This window comes from Leguminivora glycinivorella, chromosome 7 (genome assembly GCF_023078275.1).
Source record: "Leguminivora glycinivorella isolate SPB_JAAS2020 chromosome 7, LegGlyc_1.1, whole genome shotgun sequence".
NCBI classification, from domain to species: domain Eukaryota; kingdom Metazoa; phylum Arthropoda; class Insecta; order Lepidoptera; family Tortricidae; genus Leguminivora; species Leguminivora glycinivorella.
In genome coordinates, this window is record NC_062977.1 from 14,274,244 (window position 1) to 14,299,289 (window position 25,046).

At 38.8% G+C, this 25,046-nt stretch overlaps 1 protein-coding gene across 7 annotated transcripts in view; it reads left to right on the forward strand.

The window, feature by feature from the left end:
• The window catches only part of LOC125227730 (kinase D-interacting substrate of 220 kDa B), an 89,659-nt gene that overhangs the window by 48,123 nt on the left and 16,490 nt on the right, over positions 1 to 25,046 (forward strand). For all 7 annotated transcript variants that reach the window (XM_048132035.1, XM_048132036.1, XM_048132037.1 and 4 more), the window contains exons 4-15: positions 1,579 to 1,688; positions 3,272 to 3,492; positions 4,121 to 4,278; positions 4,734 to 4,937; positions 7,631 to 7,774; positions 10,089 to 10,386; positions 10,708 to 10,915; positions 11,574 to 11,711; positions 13,148 to 13,315; positions 20,907 to 21,023; positions 21,637 to 21,832; positions 22,553 to 22,732. In XM_048132035.1, the coding sequence (XP_047987992.1) occupies positions 1,579 to 1,688; positions 3,272 to 3,492; positions 4,121 to 4,278; positions 4,734 to 4,937; positions 7,631 to 7,774; positions 10,089 to 10,386; positions 10,708 to 10,915; positions 11,574 to 11,711; positions 13,148 to 13,315; positions 20,907 to 21,023; positions 21,637 to 21,832; positions 22,553 to 22,732 (2,142 nt within the window). The remainder of the gene's footprint in view (positions 1 to 1,578; positions 1,689 to 3,271; positions 3,493 to 4,120; positions 4,279 to 4,733; positions 4,938 to 7,630; positions 7,775 to 10,088; positions 10,387 to 10,707; positions 10,916 to 11,573; positions 11,712 to 13,147; positions 13,316 to 20,906; positions 21,024 to 21,636; positions 21,833 to 22,552; positions 22,733 to 25,046) is intronic.

Consider the following 25,046-nt stretch of genomic DNA (forward strand, 5'->3'; position numbering starts at 1 on the left):
ACAATGCACAATGCGTTGATATTTTTATATGGACTACTAAAATATATTCTGGACGCTGCACTTAAAATTAGTATATTTATACTTCACGTGGAACCCTGCCAAAGATGTCACTGACATCCTCTGTACTCGTACATTTTTAAATCTGGTTAAATACAGTCCACCGTCGCAGTTATGAACTCGTCTTAAATATTATCTTCTGCATTTTATGTTTACTAAGTGTCATACAAAATCACACTTACTGTCAACCAATTGGAACCCTAGGCCACTCTACAACCATGTCAAAATGACAAGCAGTTAAGAGATTTCTTACAATCTGATTTAGAACGTCACTATGACATATTTCTACAGTGGCCTAGGATTCCAGTTGCTTGACTGTACTTATACATGAATTATTTTTCTTAACTTTTACGCTTTTAAATTTGAAAGCAATTTAATTGAATTTAATAAACATTGCGCCTGTAGAGTGACCCAAAGAAATTATCATACACATATTATACACATACAATTTGTATACCATATAAAGCTAATGAACATATTATGCTCCATTTTATTGCTGTATGAAGTATTATTTAATCAACCAATTAATACCCCTATGACAAACAAGGTAATATGTATGTTATCTCTATTAGTGTAGCAGTTATTAATAACAATGACTTACTTATTAATATGCTGGGTCATTACAGACTAAACGCCAACGTTAATAGTTAACACGCAAACAACCAGCAAACATATGAATAGTTATATGAGAGAGAGCAGAGAACTGGGCAGGCGGTTCTGCAGAGAACTGGGCAGGCGGTTGAGGGAGTCAACGGGGGACCCTCGCGCGGGCAGTTTTATCGCGCAAAAGATTACAGAAGGCACGCAGATTGTATATTGGTTGCCAAACCAACAGTTGACTTTTTCCCAAAAAAAAATTGATGCAGTAGACTTGTGTTCTTTCGAGCATAATCAGTTTTCGAGAACGTGAGACAATAGTATTTTATACAATCGTGATATAATACAAAGCTTTTCAGTCGAGTACAATGTTTAGGCCACGAAGCTTGCTGAGTGGCCTAATAGTACGGTACGAGAGTGAAAAGCTTAATTATATCACTATTGTATACAATACTTTTTCTATGAGTCATCATCTTCATCATCAATGGACGAAAAATTCAAGTTAAAATTAATGTTAATGGCGTCGTTCACCGTTGTATCAACATCGAATTACTTGGCAACCACTTGTTTGTAATAACCGTCTGTGATTGGTCGTAGAAAAAAAAAATGTGTTTCAGATGCAGAAAAAATTGCCAGGTATCGCAAATTAGTATAGAACTTATATGAAGTTCTATTTTTGAATTTTTTTCAGTTAACTAAAGTGAAGTGTAATGAAATATTATAGTTGACTAAGTGTCAAAGACTATCCAACACTGAAAAGTCACCACTTATAGTTTATTCTGTGGTGTCCTAATTGACAGATTAAAGTCGACGAGTAGAAAAATTCTATTTAAGCAGTTTTGGTTAATACATTTGATTTATTATAATACGTTTCAGAAGGAAAGGAAAGTTTGTTCTTAATATATATATTTTTTTGTATTCTAGGGTGGATGGTCGCCTCTGATGTGGGCCTCTTACAAGGGGTACGAGGAAATAGTCGCGATACTACTGGAGAAAGGAGCTGACGTCCACGCACATGGAAACTATAATATAAAGTGAGTATACTAAATGCATTTTTCGCAGTCATATGGTTTTTACATTATCAACAGGCAGGTATCTGTCCTAAATTTCGAGCGAGCTTATTGATTAGGTACTCAAAAAATATCAACCTCGAAGACGAATTCTTTACATTTTTCCTCTTATTTCAAAGGAGGGTACAGTAATTGATGTCGACTATACTTTTGCCTGTTATTGCCAAAAAGTTTTAAAAAGTTACGTTACGAGTAGTCAATATCTGCTTCTATCGCTCGCAACACTCACAACTAAATAACAAACAGTGTCTTTAAAGCTTCTAAAACTTATATTAATACCCTGAAAGTCAACAAAACTGTGAGAAGTTCGTTTAAGTTTGTTGTAGACAATCTCGTGTTACCAACAACTAAAACTTATACACATAATAGGCACATGGTGACGGGTTAAGAATTTCACCACCCCCTTTCTTCCTGTGGGTGTCGTAGAAGGCGACTGTGGGATATGGGTTAAATTGTGGCGTAGGCGAGAGGCTGGCAACCTGTCACTGCAATGTCACAGTTTCATTTTCTTTCAACCCCTTACTTGCTAAGAGTGGCACTGAAGCTTTAGTAGTTTCATGTGCTCTGCCTACCCCTTTATGGGATACAGGCGTGATTGTATGTATGTATATACATAATAGGCAGCAATGACTGTCGCTTGTGTAACATAAAGTAGATTACAATATGACGACTACAATCGACGAGTAAAGTTGACAATAAAATTGAACAGCGACATTAGCGGTGACAATATGCCGATATTGGTCGTGTTATGGACGCCATTGCTTTTTCAACGTAAGACTTTTTGAAGGTATCCTGGTTTAATAGACGGTATTATAGTTTCATGGAATAACAATATATTGTGGTTAGCCTTTGCAGTAAAGCTGCTTTTCTTTGTATACATTATGGTTATTAAGATTGAGTAGTTAGACAAAAAAATATTTTGCATAAAATTATTGAATTAGTGAGTCCCATAAGAGCTATCATATTATCTAGGTATAGATAATAACTACGTGCCTAAACATATATGGCGGACATACATATGTGGGCGATTTAGTATGCATAATTACATGTGGCGTTGAATGTGTTAATTAACATACTATTTCATTACGAATATAGTGCATTATTCTTTATCTTTACCCTCGTCTTTTATCGGAAATGTACTTATTTGTTATGGTATTTCAGTCAACGTTCGTATTTTTCCCTGAAAATACAATGGCAAAAGAATTATGCACTGCATCTATAATCATGAAATTGAGCTGAGCATAAATTTATCAGAAGGCCTCCGCGAATTGCGCAACATTTAGCTTTTAATAAGGCGCTTCCACACGTCAAACAACAACAATGTCAAACGGCGAACACCAAACACGAACGAGTGGACAGGTGTTTGACGGTATTGTTTGCTGTTGTGTTGGCCAGTGATCACCATAGGTTTTGTTTTTACACAAATAAATGGGTATTCGGCGAACTGGCATAATCGCCATGTGTGTGGAAAACACCAAGCGAGTGAAACCACTATAAGGTTTACTATAAATAAAATGTTCATATCCTTATAATCCGATCTTTTCTAGTTCGTTGGTATGGGCGGCAGGGCGGCGCCACAGTGGAGTGGTCCAACTTTTGCTCGCGGCCGGCGCGCGCGCAAATTCCGGCGACAAGTACGCCACATCGGCGTTAACGTGGGCGGCGCGCGCTGGCGACGCCGTATCGTGTGCTGCGCTGCTGCGCGCCGGTGCCGATCCGAATACCGCTGGCATGTACTGCTGGACGCCGCTGCTACAAGCTACCCACGGTGAGTGTTCAAGTACCTACATGTTGGCGTTAATGTATCTCGTGCTGGTGACGTCGTGTCGTATGTGGCTCTCGGAGCAGACCGGAATACTGCTGGACGCCATTACCAGTCCGGCGACGCCGTGTCGTGTGATGCGCTGTTGCGCGCCGGCGCCCACCCGAATACTGCTGGCATGTACTGCTTCTGCTAGGAAAAAGCAAATGTAGCAAAAAGCAAAGCAAGTACCTGTTGAATACTCGAATAATGAACGAACAATACGAACTAATAGAGCCACGGACAGACAGCGTCCCGCCGAGCGGGGACTTCTTAACCGACTTCAAAAAAAGGAGGAGGTTCTCAATTCGACTGATTTTTTTTTTTATTGATCATTTTATGTTGAGTTGTCGAGTTTACTGAGAAAAACTTGTTTTTCTCAGAAGATGTCGTTACTGCCAAATTGTGATCATTTAGCACATCCTTAATTCTACTACCAATAAATGCCACTACCCCAACATACTTTACATTAACCATTAAACTGTCATTCGCATCGTTAAATTCACACCATTGCAATCTAATTCTAAAACAACCGCCATTGATGCGTATTTGATAGTAACTTACGCTCTTTTGAAACTAAACCTTTTAATTGCAGGGAACCACTTGGAGATCGTCCAGATGTTGTTAGAGTACAAGCCGAACGTGAACGCGTTAGACAAGGACGGCTATACGGCACTCGCTATCGCCTGCAAAGAGGGATACTATGATATAGCAGTCGCTCTTATTAACTCTGGGGCTTATATCAATGTGCAGGTATGTATAAAATTAATCATCTCTAGCGCAATAGTCATGCTCTATGAAAGTTCTAGTCTAGTTAGTGACAAAAAGCAGATTTCATTTATAAAAACATAAATAGTAATTACTTTTATAGTTTGATATTTGCAATATCTTATTCAAAATAGATACATGAACAAATTAGAAAAAATTTCAAGAAAGTTGGAAAAGTGATCCTAATATTTGGTACCTTTCTCGTGAAGAATTGAAAAGAAAACTTTCTTTATATACATTTGTAAAAAGTTTATTTCTTTCACGAGGGAATGAAATGCATTTTGGAAAATTTCTCAGTAGTGACTATTGGGCACAAGTCTCCTCATATTGTAAAAGAGTTAGTCCCATTGGATTCTTTTTTGCCGATTTCCAAAATAAAACTAAACAAGTGGTTTTTAAGCTAAAATTCAGTTCTAATTTTCGATTATTTTTCTTTTCAGGACCATTCAAAAGACACCCCTCTCATACACGCCGTCAAAGGCGGCCACAAGAACATAGTAGAAGCGTTGCTCAAGAAACACGTGGACGTGGACCTGTCGGGCAAGGAGAAGAAGACACCGGTGTACACGGCGGTGGAAAAGGGACACGTGGCTATACTGAAACTGTTGCTGGCGTCCAATCCTGACTTGGAACATTGTACTAGTGTAAGTATACTTAAAACGAATACAAATGTAATCCAGCACGGGAAGTATGGTCGTGCGATAGACGATAAAATATCAGGCCGTCCCTATCGCACTTACAAATAGTGCGATAGGGACGGCCTGCTATTTTATCGTCTATCGCGCGACCATGCTTCCCGTGCAGTTTCCAAACTCGAACATACTTAAACCAACGACATATACAAGGTGCTCGCGAGGAACCCGCATAACTTGAACCACGCGTTTCTGAGGCCAAAAGAAAGAAAAAATGTTATATGAATTTTAAAATTTTTCGCAAATTTTTTTTTTTTTTTACTTTTTTGGGCGTATTTTCACATATAAAGTAATTTTTATCCATGAAGTTGGCAATTAAAATGAGTTCCTTAATTTATTTTTCTAAAAACCAAATTTTTTGGAAGTTTTTCTTGTCACATTTTGACATCTATCAATGACTACTGTGAGACTATGCTCCACAACTGCGCATCAGCGCCGTTAAGAAGACCTTTTCTGAGTAACAATACGGAAATGTTTTTTTTTTAATTGGCAATAACTCTGAAACTAGACGAAATCTAGAAAAGTTTATATGACATTTTAGTCTTAAAATGTGACCAAGAATATGCCGTTAAAGTTATATGGGTTCCTCGCGAGCACCTTGTATAACTCCGTATAGACAGATAAAGTCTAAGAAAAAAACGTACCTCAGTACCATACAGAAAAATGTACGGTGGCCTAGATGGCATTATACCTTTGGGGTACGCTCAGCTAGATGGCGCTACTATTAATATTTGACATTTTAACACATATTAAGCTAAGAATATGGTCCAAATAGCTTTTACCCGCGGCTTCGCCCGCGTAATAAAAGTATTCATTAAGATTTTCATTTGGATCCGTAGGGACCGTAGGTTTCTCTGTAGGTATATTTATCTGCGATTATTTCGATTGCACATAATACTTTTGCTTGCAATGATTGTAGAAATATTACACATCGACCACAGCGTAGGTAATTCTATATACGCTGGGGAAACCTTTATAAACATCCCACATAGCCCGTATTTCGACACTATGATCGGTGGGTAAAAAGTACTTTTTTCTATTATCCCTTACAATTTTTTACATTTTGCTTATACTTATCGCAAACGTAATCTTCAAGCAAGCAAACAACGATCGTCTTAGAGCACATTGATTGTAAGAGACCGCCGACCGATTATCCGTATCCCGCTAACGATACCCATATTATCCGTATCCGTATCCGTATCGCTAACGCTATCGCTATAGCTATCCCTATCGCTATCCCTATCGCTATCCCTATCGCTTTCCCTATCGCTATCCCTATCGCTATCCCTATCCCTTATCAAGATGTTTAATGATATAACACTTTAAGTTCTCGCGCTTTGTACACATATTTAAAGTCACATACAGGTCGAACGCGATTAATTAACATTATTTTTACCTTTTTTCCCAACGTTTCGGCCAGGTTGCACTGGCCGTGGTCGCGGAAGACTGACGTCCCAGCAAAATGTCACCGGAGATGTAAACAACACAAAACTACCCGATATTAATTTATATAAATGTTCGGGGTAGACAAATAAATATAATCTACCCGCTTTTAGTTAATGTTTATTTCCCACCATGTTTATTTTAAAGGTAAAAATAATGTTAATTAATCGCGTTCGACCTGTATGTGACGTTTAATGATTTCTTATCAAGTGCTAAAATATAAAGTTTCATGGTTTTATCATTTAAAATTAAGAAATCCCATACAAACTTTCAACCTCTTTTTCAACCCCTTCATCCCTTTTTTTCGAAATAAAAAGTAGCCTATGTTCTGTCTCAGGGTCTAAAGATTGTCTGTTCCAAATTTCATCAAAATCGGTTGCGTGGTTTAAGCGGGAAAGCGTAACAGACAGACAGACAGAGTTACTTTCGCATTTATAATATTAGTATGGATAGTATGGATTGTCAAAACTGAGGTTCAAAAGTTTTAAGCTTGTGTCGAGAGATGGCAGTCTATGCACTGTGAATACACATTTTACTTTGACAGTAACTCTCTATAATACTCGATCCTCTTTGCTTAAACTCACGATTTGCGTTTAATTTTTTTTTATAACAGATGTTGAGGATCATTACAAGTCGAAAATATTCTTCTTTGTACCCCTAAACTACTGAGAATGCAACAAACCTTTTTTCACCGTTAAAGTAGTACGAGAACTCACATGCGAGTTCTACTATTAGGTATGGTCAGCTACATAGATTTAGATATGTAGACACCTGTATTCAATTTTGAACCTTCTTCCCCTGTAATAAGTTTCGATATGTATAGATATTTATAGACGTGATTGTACATTGCGGTAGGTATTATTAAGTAATACTCGTAAGTGTGCTGAATTGTATGTAACCTTAATAGTCAATGTAACTAAAAGCGCATGCGAGTTCTCGCACCGTGTAAATGAGCCCTTTACCTACTGGAAGTTTCATAGTTTATCGCATCCGTCCGTAAATGTTATAGACATTCTTGCCTTTAGCTCAAGAAGGCTTGTGTTGTGGGTACTGGAAGTTCCATACTTGTATACATATCCAGACTGAACTTGTGATCACAAATAAATGCCCTTACCGGGTCCTTTACCCACTGCGCCAGACCGGTCGACAAATTGTAGTTAGTCCAACTAGCCTTAGTTAATGTGACAATATCTTTTCTACAGAGTGGTGACACACCTCTGCTCCGCGCGGTACGATCACGCAACGCAGAAATGGTACAATTGCTACTAGAGCGTAAGGTGCGAGTCAACGTTGCGGACAATCGAGGCGATACAGTGTTGCACATCGCTATGCGAGCACGCTCCAAGGTATGTAATCGACTGTGTTTTCATCATGTAGAACAGGCTACTTGCCTCCTAGTCAAATCAGCTTCTTTTTAAGAACTGTCAAAACGATTTTGAACGACTTGCTAATATGGAATTAATATGAAATCGAATTGAGTGACGTCACGGTCAACTGATTTAGAATAGAATAGAAATATTTTTATTCGTAAGATTCTCAACCACGGAAGTGTCACTCGCTTTCGGGATCGGTCTCACCCTAGACACCTTCCAACATCGAGGATAAGATCCAGAAGATAGCGCCAGGTTGAATATATATTGTATCGGCATCTTCAAGAAATCCATACAGCCCTTTACAATATACGCCGGTAAGTTGTCGGGTCCAACAGAGCTATTGGCCTTGAGGCGTTTTATCCCAACTTCAACCTCTCGCAATGAAATTGATTTGATATCAATGCAGTCGCCAGTAGGCTCACGATAGGCATTTTCTATCAAGCGTGGGTCAAGAAGCGGAACAGTAGGCAGAAAAACTTCTGAAAAATGGTTGGCGAAAGCACTGGCCACATCCCTACCGACAAATTGTTCGTCTTTAAACTTTATACGGGACACAAAACCACCATTTGTTTTAAGACTGCCTACGTGCTCCCAGAAAGCGCGAGGATTGGCTTTAACTGTGCTTTGGATATGTCCAATATAGCTATCGTAAGCAGACGCTAGACACTCTTTCACCTTAGACCTCAATATTGAAAACTGTTTGTAGACGTCTATATCCCGTGTAGCCTTCCATTTTCGGTGCAGTTTACTTTTTTGCTTTATATCAGCGATCAGGTCGGCCGTAAACCACACAGGATATCGTCTACTTGAACTGGTCGGCCGTTTCCGTTTAGGTACACTGAGATCAAATATATCATATAATATATTGTAAAATGTGTCCACAGCGACGTCGACATTGTCAGCACTGAGGACTTCCTGCCAACTTATTTCTGAAACTAATTTGTACAGGAGCTCAAAATTACCCCTAGTAAAGTTCCAGTCCCGACACATGTCCACATTGCTGGGATCCAATCGACCTGCAGCCGGTCGACGCGAATACAGGAACTGAGATATCCAATGGAGGATGGTACGCATCAGATCTTGGGACCAATCCCTCGCCTGCCGCCTTGGAGACCTCAGCACCAGTAATGCGCTCAGACACCAACACGACATCTAGCTTACTACCATGTACATTCGTCACTTCGTTCATATCAATCAGACCACAAACAGATACAAAATAACAATAATAATAATAATATACTTACACAAAAATTACCAACACACAAACAAATAATCATACATCCACACAAAAGGCTAAGAGAGAAAAGTGCCACGAAATGGTCTCATCTCAGCATGTTGCTGGCGACTTCCAGCGCTGGTCTTCCGATGAGGCCATTTACTTACTTTATAGATTTCTAACTGATTTATAAAATATAAAATGAAGTTAAAAATAACTTATGTCCCTGTTTTTCTTATCTTATCTGATACTTTATTTCGTGCATGGTATAAAATATTTTATTTTAAGTACAGTCAAGTTGTCTACTACTCGCATCACACGCAGGGTGAACAAGTATATGGCTCGTAACCGACCGACATATCCGCTCTCGTCGACGTCTCTCACATAACGTCGCAAAATCGAAGGGTAGATTTCTGAACGGGGGCCGTCAAATGGCGATAGCAATCATCGGGAAATGAAAGAGTTTAGTCGACAATAGGCTACTTGCCTCCTAGTCAAATCAGCTTCTTTTTAAGAACTGTCAAGACGAATTTGAACGACTTGCTAATATGGAATTTATATGAAATCGAATTGAGTGACGTCACGGTCAACTCAGTTACTTTATATATTTCTACCTGACTTATTAAACAGAAATTGGATTTAAAAATATCTTCTGTCCATGTTTTTCTTATAATTATCTGATGCTTTATTTCGTGCATGGTATGAAATATTTTATTTTAACTACAGTCAAGTTCCCCATTCACCGTAGCAGCACATCTCGGACACTGGCGATCAAATATATAAAAGAGGCGCGTTCCTAGCACACAGTCTAAGCTCGTGTAGATGAAAGCGTACTATGCTTCTATGAGTGAGATATGACAGGTCAACTGTTCGCGTTTTTGACAGGCGGTAACTGTGAGGTAACCGAGAGGGAGTGGGCGGCACTTTCAGCGGGGAGCGGGAGTGGCCATACTGTACGATAGTACTCTTTATTATACTGTGGTAGCAGTCTCTGACGCAGACGGCATTTTAAATGCCACCAATTGTCTAGTTGTTATTTTTCTGAAACTTAACCTTACTGTTCCTTTTCAGCAAATAGTCGAAATACTCCTCCGGAATCCGAAGAACAGTCAATTATTATACAAACCGAACAAACTCAACGAGACGCCTTACAACATAGATATGTCGTATAACAAAACTATACTCGGCCAGATATTCGGCGCGCGCAAGCTCAATACTAATGAAGACAATGAGAACATGCTGGGATATGAATTATATAGTTCGGCGTTAGCTGATATGTTGTCGGAGCCAAGTTTGTCAGTCCCTATTACTGTGGGGTTGTATGCGAGGTGGGGATCAGGGAAATCGTTTTTGCTCAGTAAATTAAAAGGTAAGTTGAAATTATTTTGGATGCTCTACTTTTCGGGTACACGTAAATGTGAAGTTGAGGATATTTTAATATGTTACTGCCCTTTGAAGTACTTTTAGAAATAAGAAAGAAAAGACATTTATTAGCACAAAATACACACACAACTAGCTTAATGTAATTGTGCATAATAGTGGATTGTGCTAAAAGGTCCATTACTCAGCCGGGTGTCTCGGCGTGAGCCACATGGCCCACTCCGCGACGCTGATTTTCAGTAAGGACCAGGAGTTGGGAGTTTTTGTGTTGACTGCATTCGCTCATTCTTTTGTTTCTTTTTTTTTTCAGAGGAAATGAAAAACTTCGCCCGGCAATGGAGCGACTCGGGCTGGGCTTGGTCGTGGGCGGTGTCGTGGGGCGCGTGGCACATCGCGCTCAGTATCGGCGCCTGCACCGCCGTGGCCGGCGCCCCTGCTTACGTGGCTGTGGCTGTGTGCTTCGGACTATTTGCTGCTATATACCTGGCTCTATATATGTTCTGGAGTCTTGGCAACAAGTTAGTATATGTTTGTCTCACTGACTAGGCCACTAGGTCTTGTTTAGTTCAAGGGAGCATGGCACATCGCGCTCAGTATCGGCGCCTGTACACGGCCTTGGCCGGCGCCCATGCTTACGTAGCCTATTTGCTGCTATATTCCTGGCTCTGTATATGTTTTGGAGCCTTGGGAATAAGTTAGCATATGTCTAACGTCTATCCGACGCAGCGACATTAAAGAGATCCTGTAACAAGCGCGTTGGGCGCGTTGGGTATCAGTCTGATGTCTCGTAGAACCTGTTATTGTATCCCCCTTGAAATTGTGAAAATGACCCTGGGGATCGATTTTTTAATTTCTAACGCACGAATTCGCCTTCAGAAATTCTGTGGAAAACGACGTAATGCTATTTTTGAAAAAGGACGGCTAGTAATTTTAAAACTAGTGGTAATGACCACTCGTTTTAGATTCTGTAAGTAGAATATAAATCGCTAGTAGTGGAGATATTCTTGAACGAATTTCACGAAACCGAATGGCCGAGAATCAAAAATCGGCCCCCTGATAAGTTCCTGGTTTTCTTACTTTTTCATTCCCTCGTGTCATAGAATCAGCACTCTACAGAAACAGAAGTATCATTGAAAACTCTTGGATTCATGTATTAATGTACTGTTACTGTTTTAGATACGAGTGGTGGTGGGCGGGCGGCCTTCTGTCGGCTCTGGGGCGGCGGTTCAGCTCGCTGCTGCTAGTTCTACAGGTGGTGTTCTGTCACCCGCCCGGGCCCAACGACCCGAGAGCGTTACCCGCTACGCCCATAAGGTAAATCTATCTACCTATCTAGATTTTGGAAAAACACTACGAGATATCCCATCTACCTCGGACCGACCCAAAGAGCATTGAATCACTACGTTTTAAGAGTCGGCACTCTCGAACAACCCTCGAACCGATTTATGCAGGCGTTTTTTCGACGGTCGTGAGGTCATGTCACTGCTACCAACACAAAGCAAAAGTCTCTAGGGCTCGACCAACCCAGTCCCTAATATTTATCGATATCGATAAATGTGCGATATTTCGCAGTATGGCGACTTAACAGTAAATTTATACATATATTTTAAAAAATGTCTGGGATGGCTGTCAGAGGCGTATTTCAAGGATTTGGCGTTGGCATCCTGAGCCAGTCAGGATTACCGCCCCGTTAAGTTACGATAAAGTATGAAATTTAAGAAAAAATGCTGCTTTGCTACCCTAAAAAGAGCCTGCCGCCTTTAATACGCCCCTGTATAAAATGAATAAAACAAAAGCAAAATATAACATCACTTTTCTTTTACATGAAGTAATTTTTCAACTACTTTACAGCACTTCTCAGTTGAACTAATTTTGAGGCGTTTGCAGAAAATTCCTATGATTTACTGTGCCCGACGTTCACATTTGGCACTGCCTCCTAATTAAGAGTTTTGTTATAAGCCAGTATTTGTTGCTTCATTTAATCTTCGTGTTCCTTGCATGTTTACCAGGGAAAGTTAATATTTACTGCAAAAAGCCTTGAAAACCTTTGCCCAACATTATCTTCATACAGGAGATGGATAAATATGCCGATTCTTCGTTACCTATTAAAATTACCCATAATCGTCATCTGAAATAAAGAGATTATCGATAAGTTGGTCACACTCTATTGGTACTCGTATTTTAGGTTATTTGTTTGTTTACGAAAAACTTATTTACAGAATGTTTTCGCTTAAATCGTAGACTGTACATGATTAGTACTACTTTTAATTGATTAAATGAGTAATTGTTAGCAACTCGAAACGAAAATAGAATAAAATACTAATAGTTACCGACCTGCATATATCCAGTGCAAAGCTAGGTAAAAACAAGCCACAAGTTGATATTTTCAAATATCTAACACCACAAATTTCACACTTTCTTATTGGTTTGCCCGAAATTTCAATAATTTTATTATTTACTTACAAAATTCAAACGAGTTACGACAGATTTGACGTTGACGACTTGACGTTTGACGTTTTGAAAAAAAAAAAAAAAAACACGTAGGTCAGGCCATAGACTAAGGAAATATGAAACTCTATTATCTATGTATTTGTGCTACCAAAATATAATGGACTTTAGTACTATTTACAATAGATGTCATTTTGATTTGATAGCATTTTTTTTGTGTCGTAATGTTGGCAATCATAGCTTGATGATGTGGATATTATCATACTATGAAGTGACGACGGGCTGTCACTATGTTGTTTCAGATTCCACTTCACAGAGGGCATGAAGAGCGGTAGCCAAGAAGGCGAGGCGATGGTGGTGCAAATGATTGCTAGTTTGGCAGAAGCACTAGAATGTCAATACGGGCGTATTTGTACTAGACTCGCGCGGGCGTTTAGACCAAGACCAGTATCTTCTACTTCGGGGTGGAAGTAAGTGTAACCTGGTTGACTTGTTTACATAGAAAGTAAGTTGGTCCAAAGAGAGCATGAATAACGGGTGCCAAGAGGCTGAAGCCATGGTGGTGCAAATGATTGCTATTTTGGCAGAAGCACTAGAATGTCAATACGGACGTATTTGTGGGCATTTTCAGAATTTGGGACCCCCTAATTAGCGTAAGTTGTTAACAAAAATTAACTCGCTGTCAGTTTTGTGACGACATTCTGAATGTAGATTATCGCTCAAAGTTTATGCAATTAACACAAAAACAATATTTCTATTGAAATTTCATTCTTAATTATCGTCACAAATCTGACAATGACTTAATTTTTGTTAAGAGGGGGTCGTACGAAATCCTCGAAAAGAGCATTCGGCGTTTAACAAATGCTGCTCACATTTCTCAATAAAATGAAATAAAATAAATGTAGTTATTATCTTAAAGAGTGTGTCTACAACTTTTGACTATTCAGAATCTCTAATTATTAACGGTATAATAAATAAACCCACGCAAAGTTGACCTAAAATGAGAAAAACGTATGTCGCCGTTTAGTAAACTTTGTTAAAAAAATTCAATACTTTAGTTATAACATTAAGTGATTCTAAAAGCCAGATAAATGGACTAGAAGTTTTGAGGTTTTTTATATTTTTCCTCTCAAAGGCAACAAAGAAATTTTACCTTAAATTTAAACTATCGTAAAATTTCCATACATTCGCCATTGCTGTCAGAATTCTCCTTTCGATTAGATGCCGTGAGCGGCTCATCGGAGGCAGACGTGTCGCCGGTCGCTCCGCGTTGACAATTAAATTTGACAAATATTTTGACAGAAAATAGTGTACGTACACGAAAAACCATACCAGTGTAAAACTGTGCTCAAAATAAATAGGGTAAATCAAATATGTCAGGTGGAGATCCAATCTCATTTAAAGTTTAAAGGTGCATGGCTTGTGCATAAAAAATATATCACATTATTAAAGAAAATAACGAACACAACCGAATGAGTATAAATGATTTCATTCTAGTTCGGTTAAATTGAAAAAAGTTTCATGTTTTCTTTTACTCATTGGAATACATTTTCATTACGCTGGTATTAACAGTCCGTCATTTTAAAAATATATATGACAGCACCTACGTCAAATTTTGTCAAGCAAACTTCACAGGTTGTATGTAAACAATTACAATTTAATTTATATATTCAGATACTTATTAATCGATTCTTACTTAGAATAGAAAAAAGGGGAATGCGAGCGGGTATATGTATAGGTATAGTGCTTCTGGTTCAAATTTAATTGTATACTTATATAAAAAAATGTCTCAATTTCATTAAAGATTTACTCTGTGCATACCGCGAACACGTAACCGTATGTTGAAAACAATAATAATTATAAAGTACCTAAATACATCGTTGTTTAGAAAGCGCTTGTTTTGAATGGCACTTCTCCACTCAACTAGACCAAATATTCATGGAATACCAGCTGGTGACCAGCATAAATGACTATGAACGGCCGTGCAAAATTATCTGATTTTCTATAGGGGGCCATAAGTATATAACGACATGTTCCCGGCAAAAAATTGTGATGCTCCGTGACCGGCAAAAACATCGTCTCTCTTTCTAGCGTCTCGCGAGCGTAGCGTCGGGCCAACTGTATGGAAAAAGACGCCGCGTCAGCGCGGCTTAGAAATACAGTTGGCCCGACGATCCGTTGGCGTTTTACGATCGCAAGACGGTAGATGTGGGAGGGTCCTTATCCGCATAAATAACTGATCGGGTCGCTTAAAAATAATTGATTTCTTATAAAAACCTAAATTACACTCTCACCCGCATAAATATCTATCCATTGTTAAAGCAAATATATATCTTACGGGCTAGAAATCATTAATATGTAATTAAAGTGCAATAACAAACCCTACCTGGTTGCCTTACAGCCGTAAATTGCATGAGGTGATTTGACAGTTCACGAATACGGTGTAGACTTGTCATTGGATATGTCTGTCTCATCTGTTCTTAAATTATGACAAGTAAACTTATTGCAAATCTAGTATCAGAAGCCTTTATACAAGCTTATATTCAACTTGCCTTGTTAGTAGGTATGTTAGTTTGAGTCGAAACGTAGAAGCTAAATTTGACCCACTTTCCGGTTTCCGATTGAGCTGAAATTTTGCACACATGTAAATCAAGTGACAATGCAGTATTATGGTATCATGGAATTTGATGATGGAGCAGAAAGGTGATCATAGGAACTCTGTTATGAAACGTCGTATCCCCATTGAGTCAGGGGTTTTTAGAAATGTCTCGGAGAGCAATAGATGGTTGTTGAAAGAAAGCTTAGGTACCTACAGTCGGCGATAATAGCTTGTGTCAAAAATGAAATTTTTGCAAAAAAAACTTATTATAAATTGGGAGGTGTAATTTTTTATTATCTCTTAAATATCATTAAGAAGAAAAACCGACCAAGAGCGCGTCAGTGTAGGGTTCCGTAGTTTCCGACCTTTTACATGATGACAATTTAATAAATACCGTAATTTGGGGTGAAAAGGGTTCCGGGAGTATACAGGATGTAACATTAATGCCGGTGATCCATTTAAGAGCATAGCCGGTATCAAATAGCGGTTACACGCGAATACCACTTCCTTTTTTTAAAATAAACACCATGAAAATTAAAGGTACTATAGAAGGTAATGTATAAGCCTTAGGATTTATCTTCGGCAATTATGTTACATAGTGTATAATGTTATTATATTTCTTGACATATTCCTTCTATTTTCCGCAAAGTAGGAAAATAATATATTTACAGTTTCATGTCTATCAAAGTTGACGTTCAAATTTATTGGATTTATACACATTTTAATCGTTCATTATCCTTTTGAATGTGTATACACTTCTAAAGTTTATGTATAACAGAAAATCATAAGACATATTTCATTTTTATAATGGTTTTCATGAAGAAAGCGATGCAACTGTGTTGGGGAATTTTTACGGGATGAATAAATATCCGCGGCCTGAGGGGTGAATGGGATCAGGAAAGGGGGTGAACAGGTTTACGAAGGGGGTGATTAGGGTCGGAAGAGGGGTGAATTGGGATGTGTGGTCAATGCTTGTCACATTGTATAAAAGATATATAACTTACCTAAAGTGATATTTTTATGAATGACCTCTCTGTATATGGACGCAATTTATACGTCAATGTATTGCTTCGTAGTTAGACTAGATACATGAAATTAACACTTAGAAATATTAATCACACTTCTGTCAACCTCTACGTTTCTACTTAAGTCCGCAAAAATCACCCATGGTTGCTATAATATAAACGGATTACTTTTAAATAAAAATCATAAGTATGAAACTATACAACTTGACGACCGGTCTGGCGCAGTCGGTAGTGACCCTGCCTGCTACGCCGCGGTCCCGGGTTCGAATCCCGGTAAGGGCATTATTTATTTGTGTGACGAGCACAGATATTTGTTCCTGAGTCATGGATGTTTTCTATGTATATAAGTATTTGTATATTATATATATCGTTGTCTGAGTACCCACAACACAAGCCTTCTTGAGCTTACCGTGGGGCTCAGTCAATCTGTGTAAGAATGTCCTATAATATTTATTTATTTATTTACAACTAGGGAAGAAATAAAATTATTTTATTGAATAATTTTTGATTTGTTCTTTTTCAAGTTTATATAAATAATAAATTTTCAATTCGCTCAAAGGTTGGAAGAGATCCCTTATAGGGATAAGATCGCCTTTGTACATCATAACTATACTGTATTTTTATGTCCTAACTTGTCTTATGTACAATAAAGTGTCCACATACATACATACATATATTGAAATAGATATCATACACGAAAGAAAAAACGACAATGCCCACGGTGGCTGAGCCGGGAATCGAACCCGGGTCTTCAGCTTACGCAGCTAACGTTATTACCACTAGGCCACCAGGCCTGCAGGTTAAAAAACCGGCCAAATGAGAATCTATTTTCGCACAATTGTAAAACTAAATTATTTTTACTAGTTACCTCCAAAATACCAAATAAAATTGGGCTACATAGTACATCGTTTTCTGAAGATTTTGGGTTCATGGGGTCGGAACGGGTATAAACTAACGTAATTTATGGTGAATAGGGCCAAAACCGACTTTTGAACGTCGATAGCAGTTTTTTTATATGTGCCATGCTAATTTTTTACACAAAAAATCTTCCGGCAGTGTGAACTTCGGTTTGTCTTTGAAAATATGTCGTTTTATTTAGTAATTTTCGCTCACCCTAACGTTGGGGTGAATAGGGTCGGGAAGGGGTGAATAGGGAAAAGTGCTAGGGTTGACTATTTCGGATTGCGAACAAAATATGACCTGTCACGAGCATATTATATTTATTTGACCAAAAAAATAAGGATTTAATATGTTATGAGTAGTCGGTAATGAAATTTACACATATGATAACCCTTAACCAACCTTTATAGTTAGATGGTGCTCTGACGCGGTGAATAAGTAAGTATGGTCGTGGGCAGTGCGGATAACGTGTCAAAATAAAAGCATAGTTTGTTGCTATTTTTCATGTTTAAATAAACTTCTAAACTAACGTAGTGGGTATTAAAGTAAAAGGTTCACAGTGAATATTAGGTTGCCAGAAATGTGTTTAGCTATACCATTGTATTGAATTTTGTATCATAAAGTCAAACTAGGTATTTACTACTAATGATTTACTCTGGACAAAGGGGTGTCTTTGATCACTTGCATGGGGTACATTGACCATAATGACACATAGTTGATTATTGTCTGATTATGTCACGGTACTTGTTGAGGCTGATAATTTGATCTTTTCTTCTGATAAATATTGAAACAATTGCAAATAAAGTTGGTTTTTTGAAGATGGTAATTCTTATTCTCGATCAAAGTAACCCCAAAATAGCGTTAAAGAGTTGTAATATTTGACTCTGCGAACAATTTTTTTACCTTTTCTTGAGATAAAATACTTCTGTAAGGGAAATCACATTCGATTATCATTAAAAAAAAATTGTGTATCTAAGTAACCCCAATGTCAGTTTAAGTTTGATTACATCGTTTTTTTTTCTGCGTACATTATTTTATTTATTTATGTATTCTTTATTGCACAAAAAAAAATAAGTACAAATGGTGGACATAATGCCTTAAGGCATTCTCTACCAGTGAACCACTGGGTTAAAAAGAAACATTTGATACGTGCAGGCATCGTGACAGAAAAACAATAATCCTGATATCACTTATTTTGTTACCTTTTTAGATTTTTTGTCGTAGAAAAGTTGATGGTCCCATTTTTGTTCTTTCTTAGTTACGTTACGTTGACCAATTTTGTAATTTATACTTCTCTAACTCCTACATTTAATGGGTAAAAATACCCATTAAATGTAGAAGCTAGAGAAGTTTAAATTCCCAAATTGGTCAATGTAACCCAGTTTACGGTAGACACCGTCAACCTATTCTAATAATTCTCTTTTTATTTGAAAGAAAATTCGTTACGATACTAAAATATTCAATCTAAGATAAAAAATGCTTTCCATATAAAAATGCTTTCCATATAGTTACAAACTTAGTTCAGATTTTTTTGTACAACTTTTAAAAATTGTTCTACCTATCAAGTTCAAAATAATTTTCCTAGAAAGTCTTTTTAAAGTTCTGCTTTTGAGATTTTTTCATATTTGAGAAAACAGCCCAAAGGTTAACTGGAAGAGATCCCTTAAAGGGATAAGTTCGCCTTTGTACTTATAATAAGCTCTTTTTCCTGTGTGTTGTATTATTTTCTGGTACAATAAAGTGTTTTACTACTACTACTACTAACAGCCCTTATGGCCTGAAATACGGCATACGGCAGTGATATTGACATTGACATATGCTTTTTCGTATTTTGATGGTATTTTGACTGCACTGTATTTTTTGCCATGCTAATTTGAACCTTATCTTTGAGCGATGTTTTTTAATTTTCAGTTACATCACAGATGTTTACGACATGACATCTAGGTATTTAGCCATTTAAAAGAAACTACAAGGGGCTTTACAGACGTGGCGACTGCAACTGGTACAAGGCCTAAGCCATAATTTAAAATTATATTGTGATTTTTATTTGTATTTGTGTTTTATTTAATACTAAGTATGTGTTTCAACATTTTCGACTCAAGGAACTGAAATTAAGAGAAAAGACTCGGAAATTGGGTAAGAAGTCTGATGCAGATGGCGATGGCGGTATTGGATAAGATATGCGTCGATATTCCCTGTCTATCTTTGTGTCTCTGACTTGACTGCTGCTAGCTCTGTACTCTATTCATTAGGTTTTTATTTTATACACATACTTTATTTTTGTTAAAATAAATGATAAAAAACCTAACGACCAAAAAGAATAAAGAAAATATCTGATAGTCTTTAATACAACCCGTATATAGGTACGTAATGCGCAGCACCGGCCTCTGAAGACCTGCAGGGCAATCATGGTCGCGCGGTAAATGATAAAACATCGGGCCGTCCCTATCGCACTTACAAATAGTGCGATAGGGCTGGTGTTTTATCATTTATCACGCGACCATAATTGTCTGCCTAGAGGTATCGGCCTTCAAACACGTCTTTGAATAATGTTTGCGGGTTAGGCCAGGCTGACGATTTTTTTATCTAAGTATAGAAAATTAACGCAAAATGAAGTGCAAAGTTATTTGAAATACACCTAGGTAAACAATCAACTGAGTAAGGAACGTTATCTACATATTTAGGTAAATTAAAGTCACATGAGACATGAACAGATAAGGAAAGCTATATGACGCGTATTTTTTCTCTGTTTTCTCTGTCTTCTTGTATGCTACCTTTTTTACAGTTTTAATTTCCCAAATGAGGTCAGTAGTTGACTACAAACTCAAAATAACACTTGAAAAAAATTAAGGGTCACTGACCTTTCACAGTAAATTGAGGTAGTGTGAGTGAAGGGTGTTTGTGTGTGTAATGGGGTAATTTGACAGATTCTGAAAATTCTCCCTGCTCTACCCCCTCTTAACAACTTACGCTAATTGGGGGGAGGGGGGGTCCCAAATTCTGAAAATGCCCTTGTTCTAGACTCGCGCTGGCTTTCACACCTAGACCAGTCTTCTACGTCAGGGTTCTCAGGTTGGAAGTAAAGTATGATTATGCCATTTAAGTGTTGAAACCAAGTTGTTTTAGACGAGGCAGTCAGGAGGGTGAGGCGATGGTTATGCGGTACAAATGATCGCGAGTTTTGCCGAGGCGCTGGAGTGTCAATACAATTGTAACAGGCTCACACGCGCTTTTAGACCAAGAGACTGGTCTTTTCAACATCGAGATGAAAGTAACTGACAGGTTTTTGCATTCTTACATTTTAGATTCCTTTGAGATAGCAAATGATTTATTTTTGTAAGATCTTGAATGACAAGCCAGAAGCTGGCTAGAATTAAGTTGTCAAACAACCGTCAGTTTGGTTTAACCGCGGAGTGGTACAAACTCCGCCTAAACCTAACAGACAGCGCGTTTCAAGGGCAGCTTTGTATATCATTTCGGACTACTCTCCTTTCTGTTGAGGTTCAAAATCAAATCCTAAAAGTCGTAAAATTGCAGATGGCGTCGAGTGTGCTGCATCCCTCACATCGTGACGTTCGAGATCTGCTTTACTTGCATCCTCGTGGGTCTATGCGTCCTAGTGATGTACTTTACCGAACCCAACAACGGCGCACAGTAAGCAACCGATGGATCATATATTTTTCTTTTTCTTTTGTTTTTAAGATTAGTTGTAGTCAATTCCACTGGAATGTCCCTAAAGAAAATATACGGCCAATTTGTTTCCCAAGTCATGAAATATTGTCAGACACAAAATCGCTTTCTTAGCGTTTTCACAAGTATTTGAAGAATCGTATTTCGTAAGCTCTGTGTAGAATTTCAGACACTATATTGATCCATTGTTAGATTTTTTTGCATATGTTGAATTTGCGTTAGGTTACTTTTATTCTTCTATTATGGATTAAATCAATTTAAACAACAAAAATTATATATACCCATGACAATTTTTAACCCTGTAAAAATAATTTGAAAGGCATTCCTAAGAATCGGTAATTTATTTATTTAGACGTCAGTATTTGGTGTCATAACAGCTCATGTCGTATTTTGGCAGTATATTTCTCAGATGTATTTAGTGTTATTTATATAACTTTTAGAATACGTCAAGTCCCCGACACAAGTTGTTATTCTGGCGGAATGCCTGTTTTATCGTAATCGAGATCTGACATTAGCCTAGTTCATAAAAGTGAATGTTAAACTGACGACTCAGTGAGATTGGGTCGTCGTCGATCAGGCGGCGTGAAATCCAACAGGGGCTGATGATCGGCGCGTGCGCCGTGGCCGGGGGCGTGCTCCTCGCCAACCTGTACACGTGGGGCCGCGTGCTGCTGGCGCTGCTGCTGCCGCCGCGCGCTCGCCTCGCGCGAGCCCTGCGCCGCGACGCGCCCACGCTGGCGCTGCGGCCCGAGGTGCAGACTCTCACGCACACGGTGAGTGTAGCCACGTGCCGCTCGCCACCTGTACACGTGGGGCCGCGTGCTGCTGGCGCTGCTGCTGCCGCCGCGCGCTCGCCTCGCGCGAGCCCTGCGCCGCGACGCGCCCACGCTGGCGCTGCGGCCCGAGGTGCAGACTCTCACGCACACGGTGAGTGTAGCCACGTGCCGCTCGCCACCTGTACACGTGGGGCCGCGTGCTGCTGGCGCTGCTGCTGCCGCCGCGCGCTCGCCTCGCGCGAGCCCTGCGCCGCGACGCGCCCACGCTGGCGCTGCGGCATACCTATAATGGGACCGCGTGTGCAGACTCCCCTCTCACGCACACGGTGTTCAGTGTAGCCACTTTCTCTTCTCTTATTTATCTCTCGGCATATTTTCATCCGTAACAATAGGCTACTTGCCTCCTAGTCAAAACAGCTTGTTTTTAAGAACTGTCAAAACGAATTTGAACGACTTGTTAATATGGAATTTGTATGAAATCGGATTGAGTGACGTCACGGTCAACTCAGTTACTTTATATATTTCTACCTGACTCATTAAATAGAAATTGAATTTAAAAATACTTCTGTCAATGTTTTTCTTATAATTATCTGATGTTTTATTTCGTGCATGGTATAAAATATTTTATTTGAAATACAGTCAAGTTCCCTATTATTCATCCTACATCCATGCGCACTATTCTTCAATAAATATTAATTTAAATTCAATTCCATCCAGGTATCGTGCCTCGACGCATTCACCGGCCAGCAGACTCGCCTAGTCGTGGTCGTAGACGCTCTAGACAGCTGCGAACAGGAGAAAGTTCTGGCCCTACTCAACGCGGTGTACGCCCTCTGCTCAGACCCGAAGAGTCCCTTCATACTGCTGCTGGCTATAGACCCGCATATTATTAGCAAGGTGAGTTGAACTTTGTCACGTGATAATCTGTTTTAGGAGGCGTTTCTATGACTTAGCAAAGTTACAGATGTAGTGCGAAAACTGCGAAAAGGTTTTCCTTCGTATTCCTACGGAAACGTACGAACGTGTCATGCTATTTGAGCATTTCTTACTTTTTTTTTTTTTGCCATTTTTTTATTTTGATTTTTTTAGGGAATTTTAGGTCAATTGTACTCAGAATCACGAGTACTTTTAATCTCTCCGGGAGACAAAAAGTGTCTCAGAATTTCCATACATTTTTGTTACCCCACACAACATGTACGGAAAATGGTAACAAAATAAGAAAAATCGTGATGGACGACTTTTTTAACTACTAGGATTGAAAAAGCTTTTTCAAAAATATCACATTTCATAAAAGTGGCGAAAAAAAAGAAACGCTCATTTCAGTCAGTCTCAGTACAAGACGTACTAACACTGTCTGAACATGCATGACAAATACGAACGTTTCCGGAAAAATACGAAGGAAAAGCTTTTCGTAACTACATCTGTACATTTATTTTATAATATGTAGCCTGAAATAAATTTATGCCTCAAATTTGAGATAGATTGTGCTAAACCGCTAGTAAATTTTCACTATCGTTTTGACGCCACTAAAGACTACTTACGTTCCGTCCGGCGGAAAACAAGGGCCTATCAGCTCTTCGGAGCTGACACTTTTCATTCTGATACGCCGTTGCCGTCAGGCGGATTAATCCTCAGTGGGCCCCTTAACGAATTAGAAGTAATCGTACTTGAAGTTTATTGTTGTGTAAAATTTCAATAATAGAAACTCCCGATTCTACGTATTTTATACCCAAATATAATCCTTGATCAACACTGAAATATATAGGTACATATTACATCTGGAACACTACTTGTATTACTCCCAAGTGTAGTTAGTTTTGAATAAGTAGTTTACTTTCATCCTGCTTTAGTTAGTTCAACAGTAAAGTTGTTATGCATAGAGATCGTAGCGTAATTACTTAGGGAACCTTTAGATTTTTGGGAACAAGAGTTGAAAATAAAGGCCTTTATTGCAGCCTAAATGTCCCTCATATTTTTACTCCAAATTATTATGTCTTATTAAATACAGTAAATTTTTTATTTGATAATTTTAATATATCCTCATTAATCGATGTATTATTAGTTAGTGTTCTCAATAACTGCATTCTTTAATAATGCTAATGTGGAACATTGTTTCTTCCGATTAACTATAAAGCAGATTCAGGAGGTGCAATTACACTGAGTCTTAGACTGTTTTCACATTATCCGATCCGATATCGGATGTCGGAAGGATTTCAATAGAAAAAATCCAAGATGGCGCCTGTAATGTATGAGATATCGGTCCGACATCCGATATCGGATCGGATAATGTGAAAACGCACTTACGGCCTGGCCACGACATTGGTCTAAGTCCGTTTTCACACTATCCGATTCCATATCGGATGTCGGAAGAATATTAATGGAAAAAATCCAAGATGGCGCCTGTAATATATGGGATATCTATTGGTCCGACATCCGATATCGGATCGGATAATGTGAAAACGCACCAAGGCGACAGCGGCGAGCGGCGTTCATAAGTACGAACGAAAGGTTCGCATCGCTTTGTCTCGTTCTAACCTATGGCCGCCACCCGCCACTGTCGCCTTTTAAATTCGCCGCAAAATTCAACACATTGTAATTGCACCAATCCCTGCTACGCTTAAGTCTCATTTACGGCTCAGCCACGACATTGGTCTAAGCGCGACTGCGGTGAGCGGCGGCCATACATTGGAGCGAGACACAGCGATGGGACTTTTCATTCGCACGTATGGCTGCCGCTCACCGCTGTCGCGCTTAGACCAATATCGTGGCTGAGCCGTTAGACGCAATCTCGCATGCAGTTTTAGATACAATGCGGACTGTTGTTGTGATACGCGGCTAGCCGCCTTGTCTCAAAACTACGTCTAAAACAGCCCTAATAACCAAACTGCAGAAGTTACTATAGGCCTACGCTCTCTCGCATCTCACTAATGACATGATATCAGTATCACCCGGCATGTGACACGTACAGATAGTTAACCGCTTCGTATGTGCAGGTTGCTTGGATGGAGGTTAGTCGCCGGTGGTGTAACCTTAGCTTGGTGTTGTGCAAACCTTTGGAGTTTTGCATGATTTTCGTCCATTCCGATGTATATTTCCTCTTTTGACTGTAATAATGGGAGTCACCATACTTTACACCGCAGAATTGTGTCACCTGGGTAAATCCATTATGCTTTAAGGTTGAATACTTAAATAGTATATTATATAACGGTAA